Below are 19,861 nucleotides of genomic sequence, written 5' to 3'. Positions count from 1 at the left end.
TTCCTGAGGATACGTTCAGTCAAAGTCATGAAGCTTGAGCAAGAAGACAACAATAAGTTGCATAAATTCTTCATCCCACACACCTTAACACCACAGTGGTCCTCGTCTCGTCCTCGGCACATTTTCACGATCTGTACTGTATGCATTTGTACACTAACAGCATTACATCTGAACACACAATCATCTGCACAAATCAACTTACAGTAAGTGGCAGTGCAGTACAGTCTTTATGGTCAGTGTATACAGCCTGCACTACCCTGTTGCAGGAAAGGTTCAGTAAAAAATCCTTGGCTGCTTTGGTGAACAACCAGCTGGGTAAATGGAAAATATTTACAAGCGTGAGCTAGCTGTAATGCCCTGAATGCATATGCTATGGAAATGATCATTCAAAAAGTGTCCTGACTGAAAGCTGCTGTTGCCGATTGGCATCTCGTCAGAAGCCATTATCACAACATCTGCGACACGCCAATATTAATATTGAATTATAACCCACAAGGCTCTTCACTAGCTGTAGTACACATCTGGTGTCGACCATAAACTGGAACACTGGCACAACGCATAATTAAGGTTGTAAAATGCTTCTGCTAATCTGGGACTGTCCTCTTTGATAAATGCTGTGAACCATTCACTGCCATTCAACATAAAACCATCATAAGGGGCTCCCCTCAGGAAAAGCTGACCTGCTAAACATCATCTCATTGAATAACCATAGACCAAGGGAGCACAGCAAGGGCTGATCTCTTTGTGCCAACCTCTACTCTTAATTAATTAGCTAAATAATGTCTTGAGCAGACATCTGTATATGGACCAGATACAGCTACATCTTTTAGTGCATCCTAAAGATTTTACTATGCTCAAGTACAGGAGTGATCCAACTTGTAATGTATAGAGCTGTCAGAAAAAATAATTAAGGTAATTCGTTGGAACTAAAACCAGCTTGCTCTCCAGGACCAGAGTTGTGCACCCCTGCCTTAGACTCTCAAAGGGATTTCACAACAACAGGATCAAGAAAATGGCTCATCCAATCACAACAATGCATTACAGGCATATGCAAATAATGGCTTCTAAAACATAAAACCAATACCTTTGGGTGTTTGCCAATGAGCATCATTTTATCTATAACTCATTGTGTTTGTGTGAGGTATGTGTGCAAAAGTGACTGGAGGGAAATCAGGTAGCATGCATGCATATTATTCTGCTTTACTCATTTTTATGGCACCAATTCGCTATTATACTGTGCCAGTTGCACAAGAGTTTGCATACTAATGGACAGTATGTAAATGGACAGACTGATAACTTCACCACTCCAGCAGCCAAGATAAGGAACGTTAATGTAGTCAGTTGCATTGAAGGGCCAAAATAATTAATACCAAAATACTGTATTAAAAAGTCCTGCATTCAAAAAGCCAGTGAAGTTTTAAAAGGGAGATCATGCAGCTAACCTTTTCATATGCAACTGGTGCAAGCATAGAATCAATCAAAGTGCATAATGAGACCAGGGGCACTTCGCAATCGCTCCCATCTCTCCGTTCTTTGCCTGCCACAGAAACCAAATGAGGTCCAGCAACTCAGAAATTCCAAACTATAAAATGTTCCTTTGAAAAGCTAGAGCTAGAAGTTAGGAGGCTCCTGAACCTTTATTGAGCAAGGAAACATGAGTGCATCGTTTGAGGAAGTATTTTTTCTGAATGTGTGACACATAAATGACCCGTGGATCCACCTCTCCCCATCTGCCATGAATATGCCACGTAAGTAACTGACGTGGCTTTGAACTGACATTTCAAGGAGCAAGGACAATCCATTTGGCTAATTCATGTTTTCTTGATGTTGCCATCTTCACTTCCTTTTCTAACATCTTTTCCTTGCCTATCCTGAAACGTAGAGCCAGGAGTAAGAGAAGGAGCAAGGAAAGGAATAAGGAGGTGAAAAGTAAGCAATTGGAAAGAGGACTTGGCCAAACTGAAAAATATGCCACCAAAGTGGGGTGCAGACAGTAGGGTGTGTATTGAGATTGGGCCTTTTGCATAGTTATTTACATTACTTTGAAAAGATAGCTGGTGGACATGTAGAGGACACATACCTGTGATCATTTATGCTAATTTCAAAATGCTCCAGCTGCTTTACAGTCACTAAGTGGTGTTCGCCCAAACACATTTGAAGGTAGTTCTGATTTTAATTTTGCTCATATGGTCCTTACAATCATATTATGAATGTAACTTAGTAACTAAACTTATTTCTTCATGGCGAACACAATTATATACACATTCGCAGAAGAGTCTTTATTTGAGCAAAGTGGTTTTCTATGACTTAAATGTTAACAGCTGTCAATTATTATAAGACACCGAGCAGCGTTCGACTAAAGCCCCAATCAAAACTAATGAATAGGAACAAACATGGCTTACATGGGCTCTGCAAGTTCTGTGGGCTCTGCAGAATCAAGATGGGAAATGCGGCCAGATTTTCTGAACCAAGATCAGTGACACTTATTTGATGCATTGTGGAGGATTGGAGGGGGACGCTTCAAGTGATTCTGTGCAGTTGTTCCCAAACTCGGTCCTAGTGTACCCCTGTGAATGCTGGTTTTTGTTCCAACCCCAACTGCCATCAAAAAATTTCAACAAGCAGTTAATCTTTCTTAATTGCGTGCTTTTCATCTTAAAGGTACTATCAGTAAGATTTTTGTGTTAAAACATTGTTACAAGATCATTGTAAATCCCTTCCTATCATTGAAAAAGGCTCACTGACATGTTGACTCACCCTCTGCCTGTTTATAGTTGTTAAATTCTGGTTTCAAAATATGCAGTTGACTGGCAGCACTCTGTACCAAAACATCATATAGCTGTACAATAATTCAAGCTCATTGGTTGAAATTGGTTCTAATTGCCACAGCCAATGGAGTTTCAACGTCAGTGAGTTCAGAGAAGGGGGAGGGATAAACAGTGTTGTGGTTTGAGCCTGTTTGTTGCTGCTATTCTTCACTTGAACATTACAAGTTTGAAATTACCTATTATATATTATACCGTTAAAATTGATTACTTTCCTTAAAGCACATTATGCCAGAAATGGCATCGCTATGGCATGAAGAATACAATTTGCATGTTCATATTGTGCTTCTTGTACCATCTTGCAAACAATTACATAAGAGGTAACAAGTAAAAGATTGAAGTTAGCTAATAGGCTCATAATTAGGTAGTTGAACAGTGCAGGTTTGCCTTGTTATTATTTGCTTTGCCTTTAAATTCTTTATCATCTTTAAAATGGTTAGTTTTGGTGGCCATGTGTCACTTTCAGAAATCAGGAGCCTACTGATTCAATTCAGTGTTTTCATTTGATCAGTTAAAAATTATTTACCACTTTATGCAATTTTTGCGGATTGCGTACTTAAATGCAGAGGACAAATGTTCTCACGTGAATGAACAGGTTTACCTGGCAAAGTGCCACATACTGTACGTATAGCAACCCATTCCTGGTCCAGGTGGATGCAACAACCTGCACTCGAGCGGATCTTTTTGTACTTCTGTGTCATGAAGCAGCGTATGAGACGTCGGCTTCTCGCACAAGAACTAGGCGTGGCGAACTTTGCATCCACCAAGAAAAAAAAATTGCATTTCCTCTACACATCTCGCCTTGATTTTTCTCTGAGCTTTACTGCGCATCCCTAAGGCTGGTGGGGACAATGCGCAGTCGCCATGGAAGTGCGGGGGAAAATCAACAATGTTGCTGTGCTAAAAGTGGGTAACCCTCCGAGTTGCCGAAAGTACAATTTCACTGTCGGTCGGGCGGCCTTTCAAAGCTTTATGTACCCAAGAATAAGACGGACAGTCTTAAATGAGATCTACCTCCCGTTGCTTCTACTTTTGCAAGGGCCGCCAACTCGACTCCAGTATGTGCAGGCAAACATACATTGAATGCAAAAATAGCAATAGCGTCCGAATATCTCGAAGAAAAATGTCGTAGCCTACAAAAAGAAGCACACGAATAGCTTCCCGCAATAACGATATGCAAGCAATTCTTGTCAACTTATGTAGGCTACTTTTATTTCATTATCGCAATCATGCATGTAATCTGTAATTTTAGCTAAATGTCTTCGCGTGTCCATGAATTACAGCTGTTCTCGTGTCCCAGTAACAAAATGCTTTACAGTGGTCTAATCTAGGAATGAACTGTCGCTGAATTGGGCCTAGCTGTTAGCTAATTAGTCAATTGAGGGAGTAGGTCAAATTGGTGGAATAAAAGCTTACCCTAAGAATGGAATTGCCCAAACCGAGTAAATGAGGACAAAATAGTCACGGAAGTCCTTAATCGATACGCAACATAAACACCTGGATTGACAAAAGAAATCGTCCAAAACGTTTGATTAATGCAGCGCAATAAGTGTGCTTGGCTAGCTGTAATTTAGCCCAATACTAGCCTGTGTGACAACCGCGTAGCTAGCTAGGCTACTTAGTCACTCTTGATGTCTAACAACTTGCCATCACAAAATGATTTTCACAATAAAGCAGATCTTCATAATTACATTTGCAATGGGAAATTAGTAGAATACGAATAGGCGACGCCGTGCTCGATAATAAAACAATGCCTCCTTAATTAGCAGTAGTGTAAGTTAACAATTGTAGGCTATACACTTTTTGCCTTAAATGGTTCCACGCGTAGGCTAAAGAGTGGACAATTCCATACGCCCCCAGATGCAATATAAATGACTTAAAATGGCTGAATAGATTCCCCGAAGAACACAACCCACTGATAATATTTTAATACAAAATGCTGAAATTATTGAATGTACAGGCCGCCTGGGGTAGCCTGCTAGTCATATTTATTTTAAAAAAATTAAAAATAAATGCCGCACTAATTACCTATGACTTCTGGCCAAAATCGTCTTCGACCTTCGTAGCCAACGCGGTAAACTTGGCATTCAAAATACACTTGAATTCAGTTTGTCACCAATTCCATTGTGACTGAAATGTATGTGCACCACTTGCCAACCATTCGATATAGCGACAATCTATTTCAACGAGAAATTAAGAATATACGAATAAACTACGTACCGCCAACTGGAACGTTGTGCTGTCACACAATGAATTCTCATTCGTCTCTACTAGAGTGAATTCTTGTGAAAAATAACCTTAAAGCAAACGATTCCGAGCATTTATTTCAAGGTCAAAGGCAATATGCTGCATAACTTAGAGAATTAAAGGCTCGAAGATAATAACAATAACATCAGAACAAAGCAGAATAGAATGTAGTATAAATTAACCGTGTTATCCTAGATCACAGTCCGCGAATTTGCTGCGAGTGATAATTGCGTTCGCCTTGATGCAATATATTCTGGTGATGGGTAGAGAGGCGCACCACATCGCCGAGACAAGGAAAACATCTCAACAGCTGGGAGAAGAAAGCTGGAAGGGACGTGGCAAACACCGAAGTAGCCTGCTTGATAAATCGCTTACCTTCCGATAGCTCCAATTCCAGCTCCGCTAGCCTGGCTCTCACCTCCAAGGGAAGGGGTACTGTATCACGGTCCGCCATTCTGTTTTAAAATTACTGGCTATGCCTCTCCTTCGTTTGCAGCCCAGACTCTGTCAGCACAGTTATTTTTCCGTACAGCTGCAATGCATAGGGTAGACGAGGAGCAGCGGGCAGAGCGAAATGTATCTAAGAAAAAACTGGGGGAGTGAATTGGGTCTCTCCCTAGTTGAACCCCGCCATGTCCGACTGTGTCCCTCGGTAAGAAACGGTACTGTAATATAAGCGCAGTAGCGAACTGTCAGTGCGGCGCGAAGGCTCGCTGCTTCTCCAGCGCTGTTTGCGGCTGTGGTCTCCCTCTGCTGTCATGCTCACGTGATCACAAGTAAGACAAAAACACATTTCAACCCACGGGAGGGCGCTACAGTTCCCGTTCAGATTTAAGTTATTGGAAAACTAAACACCACCCTCTTCTACCCGTGGGTAAAACTGAGATCAGCTTACAATTAGATCGCTGTTTTTCCCGGTTGAATGCTCCAATATTTGACTGTAATTCTTGGCAGCCTGTACTCAGCCAGTCAGCCTCACATAATAATAGATCAGGGGCTTTCTCTTAGTGCGGTTAGTAGTGGCAGCAAACAATAGCCTAGTGGGTAGTCTGTTGTTGCCTTCCCAGATTCACCTGTATTTGGGCGTTGCTATGCACTTATTCGAACTGATGAATTATCTGATTTGTGGTTCCTGTAACGGTTAATGAAAAATGCATAGTGTATTATATAGATGTATAATTCGGTTTTGCTTTACCCCGAGACAATTTTGGGTTTTTTTTTCTATATAGGGGAGAGCCGGGTCGAAAGGAACGCTTTTTTGTTTTATGCCATTTGCTCCGAAATTAATAGAGATAGAGATCCCATATTTTATGACACATAACTTGCATACGTCCTTCACTATCAACTGTTATTTTCATTATTGGATATATGAGTTTAACATAAATAGGCCCAGTGGGGCGAAAGTAACAGTAAACTAGGGCTCCGCAATGTGTGTCGTATCTCTGTTTTTCGGGCTTGTAATTCTCTTTACTTTCAACACATGTAGGCCTACTATTAGACATAATTTCATGTTTGTATCGATTCAATAAATGCTAAACGCACGGTTCATTTTCATGGATTTCGAACCTATGAATGCGATACAAGATTAATCGGACTGAAATTCGGGCTTAATAGCTACACTAGATCCTCGGACATAATGTATGTCAATAAAAATAGGCTATATCGTGAGTTTGTGATGTTTGTAGACTAATTTTCAAACATTATGTCAGTTGATTTTTGCAATAGTGACACTCGAATCGTAGCCTAACGTTTTATTAAACCTGTACATAAACGTTTGTCGTGAGGACTCAAAGGGTATCAAGCAGTCGCAATTCTAATGATGGCATATTTTTGTTCATTTTTTTACAGCAGGGGGCTGGTCGTAACACCGATGTTGATGCTTTATGAACTAAGATATTGAGGAAACCATTGAATGCTCATTTATAAGGCTTAAACCTAAAGGCGAATAAATAAAACAGTTAAGAAATGCGCAATACATCATCCGATGCAGTCTCACGTTTAGTAATTGGTCATACGGCTATTTATTCATCTTGTAGTTTAAGCTTAATAAATATAGGTCCTACCGAATTCAATGGTGTTTCCTATTCTTTATTGTATTGATTTTCTGTTTGGGATATCTTGGCTTTACCCCACTTTCATGTGTAGTTTTCAGAAATATCATAATGGAATCTATTACATTCTAGCTTACACCTGCTGTCATTGGTAGTATAAATGGCAACACATTGCGACTGTTAGGCTACTTTATATCATCCTGTTATGTTTAACCCACCTGGGGTGCCTCTGCACTTTTGACTGTTTAGCAATCCTAGGAACCTGGCATTCTATACTCACTGTTTACAATTACACACATTTGAAACACACACAATGCAATAGCCGGTAAAACAATTAACTTGCAGGTAGCCAAAACTTTTGGCAATATCTCCCGAAATATTTATCCATCTCCTGTCATTCATTGGAAACAAAGAAATGCTAATTCTGCATGTTTAAGTGGAAATGCTTTTCCCAAGCTCAAATGCAACCACCAAAAAGTCTGTTATGTTTTACCTGGTGTTAGATTTGGCCCCTTTCTCCCCTATATATTGTTCGTTCCAGCTCAGATATCCTGATTGGCATTGCCTTTAATAATAATAAAAAAACGACTATGTAATCTACTAGCAGTTTTTGATTTTTAATACATTTGCTAAAGATTCTAAAAACATGTTTTTACTTTGTCATTATTTGTTATTGATTGTAGAATAATGGGCAAAAATTGAAATTCTATTAGTTTGAAATGAAAAAGTGAAGGGGTCTGAATACTTCCTAAAGCCACTGTATGTAGCCTATATTCTATCCCATCTGCCCATGTTTTGTATGATTCTGCAAACACCCCTGGCAAATATGACAGCCATGAGTCTTTTCCTATAATTGCAATAAGGTTAGAGAACACATTTGACATATTTTTGAAGGAGGGATGTTCCTCAATGAGGGACAAATCCTCCATGCAGAACCTTTCAGAATCATTGATATCCTTGGGTTTGTGCTTCTAGACCCCACTGTCCAGTTCAGACCACAGGTTTTTGACTGAGATGGCCATTGCAGGACATATATGTTGTTTCCAGTTTACCTTCAGTATGACCAAATCTCAGTTTTCTAACTGAGACAACCAGATTTCCTGCCACAATGTCCTGGCACATTGTTGAATTCATTTTGCTTTTGATAGTACCAGCGGGGGCAAAACATCAATGACCCACCTCCATGACAGTAGGTATCACATGATTCTCCTTGTATGCGTTCCTCTTTTGCCTCCAAAAATGTTGATTGTGTGTATGGCCAAAACTCCCCCCCCCCCCCCCCCCCCCCCCCCCCCCGGCAGCGTTTGTCAGTATGGAGGTGCCATTTTATGGTTCTTTTTGAGACTTTGTGACCCCAAGATACAACTGATCTCTACTGTGATCCTTGGGCTCTTTATGACTTCCCTCACCATCTTCCTCACAATCTGTTGGGATGCAAGTGATCCTCTTCCTGGCAAGTTTGCAAAACTTAAAAAAGTTTTTTCATTATTGCCCTTACAGTGCTCAGTGGTATGTTTAACTGTTTATGTATTTTTTTTGTACCCATTACCAGACTTGTGACGGTCAGTTACCATCAAAGGAATTTTGCATGCTTGTTGCTTCATTTTTATTCCAGTAATTCTTTTTTTTTTTTCATTTAGTAAAACAGGATGCGATGGAATGACACAATATAGGTCCTTTAGAATGATATTAACAAACCTCTAAGTGGAAAGGCTACAGCAGCAGAAGGCTTAATAACTCGAAGAAATAAGTCTAATAAAGTGTTCACAGAGTGTATATTAATATGCTACTAATGACATAGCTATATTCATGCTCTTTCTGTCATGCTATGTATTAGTATTCATCTAGTTAGCCTCCTAAAAGTCCAGGAAATGCATATATGTTAGTTTTCCTGACTCACTCCATAATTAGTTATTACAGCAAGCTACGTTATACCTAGCCAAGCTAGCCAAAAAAACAAAATGTGTACAGTGAGGTCCGTAAGTATTTGGACAGTGTACAATTTCTGTTCTTTGGCTCTGTACTCCAGCACATTGATGTAGCGGACTTGCAGTTCCAGTTTGTTGCAGTTGCACACCGAGGACCGGGGTTCGATTCCCAGTCCAGCTGGCTCTCGTGGAGCAGCATAATTGACTCGCTGCTCTAGATGGAGGGACTTGGCAAGGTAAGTGGATCGCCGCGCACAACAGCACCCTGGGCACCTTAGAATCACGGTCACGACCATGAGATGAGACGGCTTGAAAAAGGCGTGTTGTTCTTGGATCGCCAGATCCCTTTGGGCCGCCGAGGGACGGGGTGTGGGCAGTGTATCCCCCAGCTAACACTAATTGGATTAGACAGGGTACAATTGGCTGCCAAATTGGGAGAAAAATGGAAAAATCTGAAAAAAAGTATCACCTTTAATTTGAGAGTATTCACATCCAAACCAATTGATCCGTGTAGGAATTACATCCCATTTTATACATAGTCCCTCCAGCAGCCATACCATTATGAATGCTGCTCCTACCAATGCAGTGATGGGGACACAGTGCTGTAGGGAACACGTCTTTCAGATTATATGTTAAACTGAGGTCCTGATTCACTGTGGTCATTAAAGATCCCATGACACTCTTCGCAAAGAGTAGGGGTTTCCCCGGTGTCATGGATAAATTCCAAAAAATGGCTGCCTCCTAATCATCCCCTGATCTAACTGGTAACGGTTCTCTCCCTCTGCACCTCAGCTGATGTGTGGTGAGCAAAAAAAGACTGCTGTTGCATCAACTAGGTGGGTGATACACATTGGTGGTGGTTGGGGTGAGTTTCTACCTCATCACTGTAAAGCACTTTGAGTTGACGGCTGGTGAGAAAAGTGCTGAAAGCTGTAATGTGGTGTTGCTACCAATTATAAGCCTGGAAATGTCAATATGTTATTAGATGACATCATCCATGCTATATTTTTATGTGCATGTAGAAAAAATATCATAATGCCAGCAATGTGATGACACTTCTGCTTTATCTACAAATATATTATCATAGCTGCTAACATCAGTTTCCCTGTGTCATGTGTCACGCCCGTCTCTGTGGTGTAGGGTGTGGGGGTGAGTTCGCTGTCCCTTTTTCTCTCTCTCTCTCGTTCTCTGTCCCAAATTGCAGGTGGTCAGGTGTTCGCGATTGGGGTTGATTGCTGGGCTGCAGTATAAAGGAGCTGAGGCAGTCTCTCTCCCGAGCTTGCTCTATCCTCTGATCACCAGCAGCCGTGGGCTATTTTTGTTGATTAATTAATCTCTTGGTTGTTATTGTTAAACTCCTAGATTTCCTTGTTTTTCTTTAAATAAATAGTTTGATTATTGTGTATAGTGTGGCCTCCCCTTTGTTATACATGTTTTAACATTGTTTAATTCTGTTGGGTGTTTAGGACATCTGGAAAGTTTGTTGAATCAAATGTAATTGATATCATACTTTCTTTGTCTCATCTGTAGGCTTAATGTAGGCCTAGACTTTGTCGCGGAATATGAATAACCTACTAACTTATCACTACTGTTCATTCTGCATGTATGCAGTGCATAAACTGTAGCCTGGTAATCATCATTTACCATTTTTGAATCTTAGAATACAACTACAAGTGCAATCCCAGTCGGCTATTCGATATACTGTAATCGCAGTCTATAAACGATGGCCTAGATTACTCATAATCAGATCATTCCCATGAAGGTGTTGTAAAAGGAAAACAAGTCAAGTCAACCTTTTAATGGTGGCCTTGCAGCGGTTGCCTCGGGACTCACAGAGAAGTGTGGGGCTTGTCCACACTTGGGAAGGCGATGCAGTTGCTATAGAAACATGGCGGCTTTCAACAATCCATCTTGGAGCAGGCCACACTCTCCTCGCACCACCTTATCATAGTAAATTCAGGTCAAATCCTTCCATCAGTTTTGATATAAAAGGCCCATTGTAACAATCCTTATCGGCTTAGATTGGGTAAAGCCCTATTAATCAATTGAGAAGATTGCAGTCTTTAAGACCCAGGACCCCAAATGTTGGGGTCTCAGCCGGAGTTGGTATGCACAGTTGGCTCAGATCAAATTAAGATGAGGCATCCAATTAATTTTTAGGCTAGAAGAGGTCAGAACATGAGGCCAAGCTATCTGTTACAAACCAGAGCAGGTTTTGTGGTGAATGTCACAGGATGCATGGTTTCCCCCACACATTAATAGCAGTGTGCTTCAGCTGAACACAGGAGCACCTGATACATTTGTTGTGATACAAAGGTTAGAGAATACATTTGGAGGGATTTTTGACTATTCACCCATGTAGAACTTTTCAGAATAATTGATATCTGTGGGTTTGAGTTTATGGACCACCCTCTTCAGAACAGACCACAGGTTTTGATCTACATTTTCTCATCTCATCTGACCATAGCACTCTCTTCCAGTCATAATTCCAATGGTGTTCGGATGTGAGACAACCTATCAGCTCCGAAAGTTGATAATTTTGTCTAATTAGAGGACAGTATTATAAGAATGTGAGGCGATGCCTAATCCAAATTCAAACCCTAGCCTATAGTAGCTCCCCTAGAGTGCCCTCCGTTTTATAGCTCAGACACCACATCGAGGGTCACTCACAAAGATTGTACAAAGAACTCTGTGATACCCCCATCAGCATGAAGCCTATATTGATGCTGGCTCATCATTTGTGTTATTTACATTTGTGTCTATTACGGGACATCTGAACATTTTCATGTTATAATAGTAAATCTTTTGTTAGTTAAATATTTCTGACAGCATATTAATCTGTAGGCCACTGACTAGTATTCCTGGTTTAATAATTTAAAATTTTTTTATTTATGATTAATTATAATTCATTTTAAGAAATGATTTTGGTATGTACAACGGTGTCCAAAATTATTACTGGCAATGCACAAAAAAATACAAAAAATAAACATGATTACTGAGAAACTGAAAATGGTGAACATATGAAAAATACTGTACTTTATTAATGTTTCAATGGAACAAACCAAAATCAGACATTCATAAAATAAAAAAAGACTTCACCAAAATCAAGGTTCCATAATTATTGGCACCCCTGGTCTCGTATTGCGTGCATCCACTTCTGGCTAACAGCATGGAGTAATTTCCTGTTAAGGTTAAGGAACACATCTGGAAGGATTTTGGACCATTCCACTATGCAGACCCTTGCAAGATCCTTCACATTCTTGGGTTTGCACTGATCAACTGCCCTCTTCAGTTTAGCCCACAGGTTTTCGATTGGATTGAGGTCCAACAACTGAGATTTTGTTGTCGTGGAACGATTTGCGTGCAGGTTTTTAGGTACAGTGTATCCGGAAAGTATTCACAGTGCTTCACTTTTGCCATATTTTGTTATGTTACAGCCTTACAGTAAATCCTCAAATTGTGTCCGGGATTCTATTTGAAGCCGGGCCTCGGATAATAGCCGGGGTAATATTGCCTACCAGTAGTGCTATCAGTCCATGAGCACTAGAAGACATTGTTTCGATTTAACTCAATGAAATAAACAAGCTCTTCTTAATATTTTATATTGTTGGTTGGTTTAATACTGTTGCCAATGAAAAGTCGTTGTCCTACACCATGGGTCTCCAACACGTTGCTCTCAAGCTACCAGTCGCTTGCCGCCCCCTTCTAAGTAGCTGCCAAAGGCTGAAGCAGTATACATTTAAACACAATTGTTGCCACGAGGCATTCCAGCCTACGAATTTAATAAAAAGTAAATCAGGCAAAATTAAAAATTAACTCAATTTAGGCTACTTGGCTACGCAATAAGGTTTCCATGTATTTACAGCACAGCGCACGTTCAATGAATGAATGCCTTGCCTTGGCTCGCAATAAACAGATGGGTGGAAATCCCGACACTCTTTCAACTACATAAAACGTAACAGTGAACCATCAAATACCCCCCAGATTTCAGTGCCCATCAGTCCCAACATTTTGCAAAAGAATCAAACAGTCCAAAAGTAAATTAAATCCCAAACCAAAGCGAAAATCTTTTGATAGCCTACCGGTATGCTGCTCCAAACGAAACGCATGTCTCACAATAAAACGCGTGTCTGGCAAGTTGTTATTTTATGGATTCTGGACTTGCATGTAATTTATTGTGTTTGAGAATATTTGCAATAAACTAAGTCTGTTAAGACTGACACTATGACTTACCAAACGGTGTTTCCTGATTAGCCTACACTAATTGCTGAACAAGGTTACAGGAAGTGTTGACCCACTTTAAGTGTAGCCTTTTACTTTATTTCTAAGAATAAAATTCTACAACAGAAGCCTAATAAGAAACAAAGGCCTGCCTCGAATACAAGCCTGCCCCAAATAAAGGCCTGTGCTTTGTGCGGCCTAAGTAAGTAACCCCGGACACAATGAGGATTTACAGTATTCCAAAATGGAATAAATTCATTTTTTTCCTCAAAATTCTACACACAACACCCCATAATGACAACATGAAGTTTTTTTTTAATTTTTGCAAATTTATTAAAAATAAAAAACTAAGAAATCACATGTACATAAGTATTCACAGCCTTTGCCATGAAGCTCAAAATTGAGCTCAGGTGCATCCTGTTTCCACTGATCAACCCTTGAGATGTTTCTACAGCTTAATTGGAGTCCACCTGTGGTAAATTCAGTTGATTGGACATGATTTGGAAAGGCACACACCTGTCTATATAAGGTCCCACAGATGACAGTGCATGTCGGAGCACAAACCAAGCATGAAGTCAAAGGAATTGTCTGTAGACCTCTGAGACAGGATTGTCTCGAGGCACAAATCTGGGGAAGGGTACAGAAAAATTTCTGCTGCTTTGAAGATCCCAATGAGCACAGTGGCAGCCATCATCCGTAAATGGAAGAAGTTTGGAACCACCAGGACTCTTCCTAGAGCTGGCCGCCCGTCTAAACTGAGCGATCAGGGGAGAAGGGCCTTAATCAAGGAGGTGACCAAGAACCCGATGGTCACTCTGTCAGAGCTCCAGCATTCCTCTGTGGAGAGGAGAACCTTCCAGAAGGACAACCATCTCTGCAGCAATCCACCAATCAGGCCTGTGACGACAGCCACTCCTTAGTAAAAGGCACATGGCAGCCCGCCTGGAGTTTGCCAAAAGGCACCTGAAGGACTCTCAGACCATGAGAAACAAAATTCTCTGGTCTGATGAGACAAAGATTGAACTCTTTGGCGTGAATGCCAGGCGTCATGTTTGGAGGAAACCAGGCACCGCTCATCACCCGGCCAATACCATCCAATACTACAGTGAAGCATGGTGGTGGCAGCATCATGCTGTGGGGATGTTTTTCAGCAGCAGGAACTGGGAGACTAGTCAGGATTAAGGGAAAGATCCTGGATGAAAACCTGCTCCAGAGCGCTCTTGACCTCAGACTGGGGTGACGGTTCATCTTTCAGCAGGACAACGACCCTAAGCACACAGCCAAGACATCAAAGGAGTGGCTTCAGGACAACTCTGTGAATGTCATTGAGTGGCCCAGCCAGAGCCCAGACTTGAATCCGATTGAACATCTCTGGAGAGATCTGAAAATGGCTGTGCACCGACGCTCCCCATCCAACCTGATGGAGCTTGAGAGGTGCTGCAAAGAGGAATGGGCGAAACTGCCCAAAGATAGGTGTGCCAAGCTTGTGGCATCATATTCAAAAAGACTTCAGACTGTAATTGCTGCCAAAGGTGCATCAACAAAGTATTGAGCAAAGGCTGTGAATACTTATGTACATGTGATTTCTTAGTTTTTTTTTTTTGTTTTTTTTTATAAATTTGCAAAAATTTCAAAAAAAACTTATTTCATGTTGTCATTCTGGGAGGTTGTGTGTAGAATTGAGGAAAAAAATGAATTTATTCAATTTTGGAATAAGGCTGTAACATAACAAAATGTGGAAAAAATGAAGCGCTGTGAATACTTTCCAGATGCACTGTATGCTTAGGATCATTGTCTTGCTGCCAAGTCAACTTACAGCCAAGTCTCAGCCCTGTGGAAGAGGCAACCAAATTGTCAGCCAAAATTTCCCTATATTTGGTGGAATCCATTATACCATCATACCACTAATTTTAACCAGTGCCCCATTACCTCTGGAATTAAAACTGCCCCAAAACATCACTGACCCACAATAAAATTTCACTGTGGGTATGACGCGCATCTCCTTTTATGCATCCGTTTCAACGCCAAATATACTCATGCTGTATCTGACCAAAATGTAAAATTTGGTCTAATCTGACCACAACACCTTCAATCATACCTTAAATGAGACCAAGACAGACTAATACTGAATGTTTTAGTCAGATACAGCATTGACATGTTTGGCACTGAAATGCATAAATGGAGATCTGCACGATACCCAAGGTGAAGTTTGTTGGTGGGTCAGTGATATCATCCGTCTCTTCTGAATGGACAGTTCTTTGGCTTTTCCCATGCTGATAGATTTTGTATGCTGGTTACCCTGCAGACACTGCGGCCCGCAGGACGAGGAGTTGAGTAGCGCTGGCTTAGTGGTTTGAGTTCTGAGCAGATAGCCTACCCTTTTTTCAAAAGAAAAGGATGCTCCATTTTCCCCCATTTAGAGGACTACAATGTATTTATGTTGTATAGGCCTATCTACCTACCTATGGAACACTGCAGAGAAATTTGAAATCACACGTTCTTCAGCAGGATTCCTGAAGACCCTCGCTTAGGTTCACGCAGTGCTGCGTAGTGGTAAAACTACCATTGCAAAGATTTGATGGAACTACTGCATGGTTGATGACCAGTTTCTAAAACAAAACTGATTCCTTAGCACACACCAAAAAACAAACAAAGAAAAAACAGAAAGAACATATTCTTTACTCAGGTTAAATTGTATTACATTCAAACTATGGCAGAGGCCGCGGGCAAGGATTCACTATCAAAGCTTCAAGAAGGTGACTAATTATGAAGTACCTACGAACAGAACAGAATTCAGCAACAGTGCCCAAATCTTTATTTCTTTCAATAAGCTACATGTTTTGTTTTTTTTTCCAAATTAGACGGTTTACAAACCGACACAATAGAAATGTAAATTATCAATAGTTGACATGTAGACCTACTCTTGATTCCAGTCTTGATGAAGAAAAAAAAAAAAAAATGAAAAAATGAAAAAAAAAAAAAAGCCCTGGTAAAGACATTCATCAACAACGATTACTGCAGTTAACTGGAATTGTCGATTGTCCACTGCTGTTAGTGTAAGTTATAGTTCAAAACATTCCTTAAAAAAACAAATCAAACCAAAAACAATACAGTAAATGGACAGATAGAACGGTAGGTTACGCATCAGTACATTCCGCTGATGAATTTTAACACTGCGTAACTTTCTTAATCATAAATGCTTTTACGCTCTACAAAAATGCATGGTGGTGTCAACTTACCGAACTAATACAATTGGACGGAATGGTGAAGCATCACTTGATGTTCATGTTAAACAGATAGACGTAAAATAGAACCGTGAATGTCAGAAAAAATGTATATAGATCAATGCTATAATTACAAAACAACCTTTCAGACTTGAGTGGCATTGTTCAGCCAAACTGTTCCAACCGCCTTCCGACAGCCAATTTTCTTTTAAGCCATGTGTTAAGAAAATTATATCTTTCTTAAATTAATCATTTTCCACGTCGTCTTAAACAAAGTTTAGTTATGAGCTTCATTCGTTTCGTATTTTCTGTGAAGATACATTTACCCTACAGACACCAACCAAGCATGATTTGAATTTTAAAAGTATGAAAATCCATACTTCCAGTACTGACACCAATTTAAGCAGATGTTACTTTAAGGATAGCAGATTGGCATACATGAACATTCAATACAACAGCAATTTCTGACTTGATAAACCAATGAAAAAATGCCAGCTGATGACCCGCATATAAAGAATTTGCACCGGACTATAGCCATTGCTTGCAATATCTATAGATTTCAGCAGTGCAGTTAATACCGAATCTGTTATGGCCACTACCAAATTGCAAAAGCAAAGAAGAACACCAGTCATCCATGTTTTCTGAAAATCCCAAATGAAATTAAGAGAAGGCGCTGCACATAATGCAGAAAATCAGAAAACACCATCCATTCGGGAACAAGTGTTCACGCTAACGTGGATTTAAAGTGATCAGCATAGGCTACTTAAATAGTTCAAAATAAATGTGTGGGAACTAACTTTTCCTTTTTTTTTTTTTTAATGATAAAGTTATCACTCAATTCTTTACACGTTTACACTTCTTTTCTGTTCGGACCGAAGATGAAATTGCATTTGTGGGAATTCAAGGTGAAGTTTACAACCGTTTAATCCAATTATTTAGACATTAAGCCATCTGCCACCATGAGCCAGGTCTTGTGTTCTGATATTATAATGGAATGAGACATTAACACATTTTAAAATTACAGACAAACCTCCTGCTGCACACATCACAATGTAATGGTAGACTGCTCGACACATCAAAGAAAGAAAATCAAAGCACAACATTTAGGTTTTAATCTACATCCAGCTCAACAGCAACATTAATATTTATTTTCAATGAGATCAATATTTTTTTTAGATCATTTTAAGGTACCTCTTATATTTTTTCTGATTATTTACAACTGTACAAGCAAAAGCACACACTTCCAAGTGCACATATTTAATACAGTATTGACTATTTGCATTTACAGGAATTGTTTTCCCCAAGACCAAAAAAAACAAAAAAAACATTTTTCACGTATTATATTACAAAAACTTAATTTTCTGCTATATTTGTACTTTTTTGAGACCAAGTAAGACTAGTGACAATAGACATGCCCATCTGTACTATGTCACTCTTGGTAACCCTTTCAGGAGTTGAAAAGCAAAAAACTAAGCTGTATTATAAAAGTTAAGGCAAAGTCATTTTCAAGTTTAAATAAAATTCAAGTTTTCAAACACTGGATGAAAATGATGTATTTGTATATCCATAGAGGTAAAAAAAAAAAAAAAAAAAAAAAAAAAAAAAAGGCTGGTTTAAATAATACCTTTTTTTGGAATAAACAGCATTTACGAAGCTCATGCGGTGCCTGGTTCAGATAACACCATGAGGGAGACGGAGGGATCAAATAAAATCTGTATTCTTAAATCATACTGCCAAACCAAGTGCACTGCTTTAAATTATTGCAACAAAATAAAATAAAAATGAGATCAACCGTATCATGTCTGGAGAAACAAAAGATTTTCCCCCGGTTCAACGTTACAGAAGGGAATCCTCGTTCTTACAAGTCTAGGCACTTGGCCGCAGAGTCCATGAATTAATTCAGAGTGAGCAAGGGACACCTGGATAAACTACAGGCAGGAGGAAGAGCAGAGACAAAACCTGAAATGCAAAGCAAAGGGAAGGTTCAGACACTATCTTTTAGCCGTACGCCAAAATTATCGCAACTCCTGAAGCGAGGAAGCACTTGCCCTTCCTCACCTCACCTTCCGCCCTTCTGGAAGAAACCCATGTCCCTTAAATTAACTTCCTACCCTTCACCGAAACCTTACACCACCCATCAAAAAAAAAAGGAAAGGCCTGCACGTGTACCTAAAACAGCCAGCTTGAGCCATCCGCCCGCGCTGCCGGCATTGACAAGTCAGCAAGCACTTGAAGCCAATTACTTGAACCAAATCTTTCTTCTTGTGTGCACAGATTTTCATACCTCTCACCTTACACATGGTTGACATTCTAACGGCACAGCTGCAATGTGCTAAAAACAAAACATTTTGGCCAGAAGAGGCTCAACCCAAGTAGTGCAACAGGTGGTTAATCTATGAGACGGACACCTTAGATCACTCCATCTTCTTCAGCAATCAACGGAAGGATGAACAACGGAGAACACAAAAGCTACTCCAGCAGAAAACTGCGACGACAGTGCTTCAGGCCTGCGGACATAATTCCAGAATTGACTTCCAACTGACCCTTGGATAGCTGGATCCAGATCTGAAAACATCCTTACTGTCCAAGCAGGGCCAACAGTCAGTCAAACCCTTTACAGTCACCACACAGCATATTTAATACTCCAGAGGGGGTAAATCCTGAAGTGTGACCATTACTAGATCTGAAAGTTGAAAGGATCAGTATAGACACGGGTAAACAGGGTGGATAATGGACTTCGGTCAATGCTAATCACCTGTGGCATGCTAACAAAAGAGGTTCAAACCAGTCCACAAATTCGGTGCCCTTTTACGTTAAAATGTGAATTATTTTCAGTGATGAGATTTTGTTACAGCGCTTTGTGAACCTAAATGTGCCAGTGTCATCCCATGTTGATTCGGTGCTTCAAGTGACCTGACGGCATCAGATTAACCGAACACGCTCCAGACAAGCTCCCCTAGCACGTCCAAAGTATTGGCTCTGTTACGCAGCCGAGCAAAGCCACCGCTCGTTGCCTGGAGTTTAAGAGCCAGTCAAATCTGAGCAGGACAAGATTTGGGATTCACTGTGGTATACACAGGGGATCTTCCCTTACAACTGCATTGCTCCACCGGGACAGCTTCCACCCGCCTGATGAAACTAAAGCCACACCGTGTGCTGGTGACTTACGGATGGCCAAAGGTTCTACATCAGGCCAAGACTTGTGTAACCACAAGGAACCTAAGAAAGAATAAGCCTTTCAAAATCAAGTCAGCCAGCTTGGCTCCATGATGTGAACTTGAATACAAAATCTGATGTAAAACATATGATCACCTCAGGAATAACAAACGGCCTGTTTCAAAGAGCCACTCAAAACAAAATGAAAA

General features: G+C 40.3%; 1 protein-coding gene across 11 annotated transcripts in view; it reads right to left on the bottom strand.

Moving 5' to 3' along the window:
• LOC133126246 (disco-interacting protein 2 homolog C) overlaps positions 1-5,707 on the bottom strand; it is a 166,015-nt gene extending 160,308 nt beyond the window's left edge. For all 11 annotated transcript variants that reach the window (XM_061238246.1, XM_061238249.1, XM_061238248.1 and 8 more), the window contains exon 1: positions 5,448-5,707. In XM_061238246.1, coding sequence (XP_061094230.1) covers positions 5,448-5,526 — 79 coding nt within the window. In that variant the 5' untranslated portion in view covers positions 5,527-5,707. The remainder of the gene's footprint in view (positions 1-5,447) is intronic.
• Between the last annotated feature and the right edge of the window lie 14,154 nt (positions 5,708-19,861).

This window comes from Conger conger, chromosome 4 (genome assembly GCF_963514075.1).
Source record: "Conger conger chromosome 4, fConCon1.1, whole genome shotgun sequence".
NCBI classification, from domain to species: domain Eukaryota; kingdom Metazoa; phylum Chordata; class Actinopteri; order Anguilliformes; family Congridae; genus Conger; species Conger conger.
Note: the sequence above shows the minus strand (reverse complement) of the source record. Positions and strands in the feature narration are given on the sequence as shown.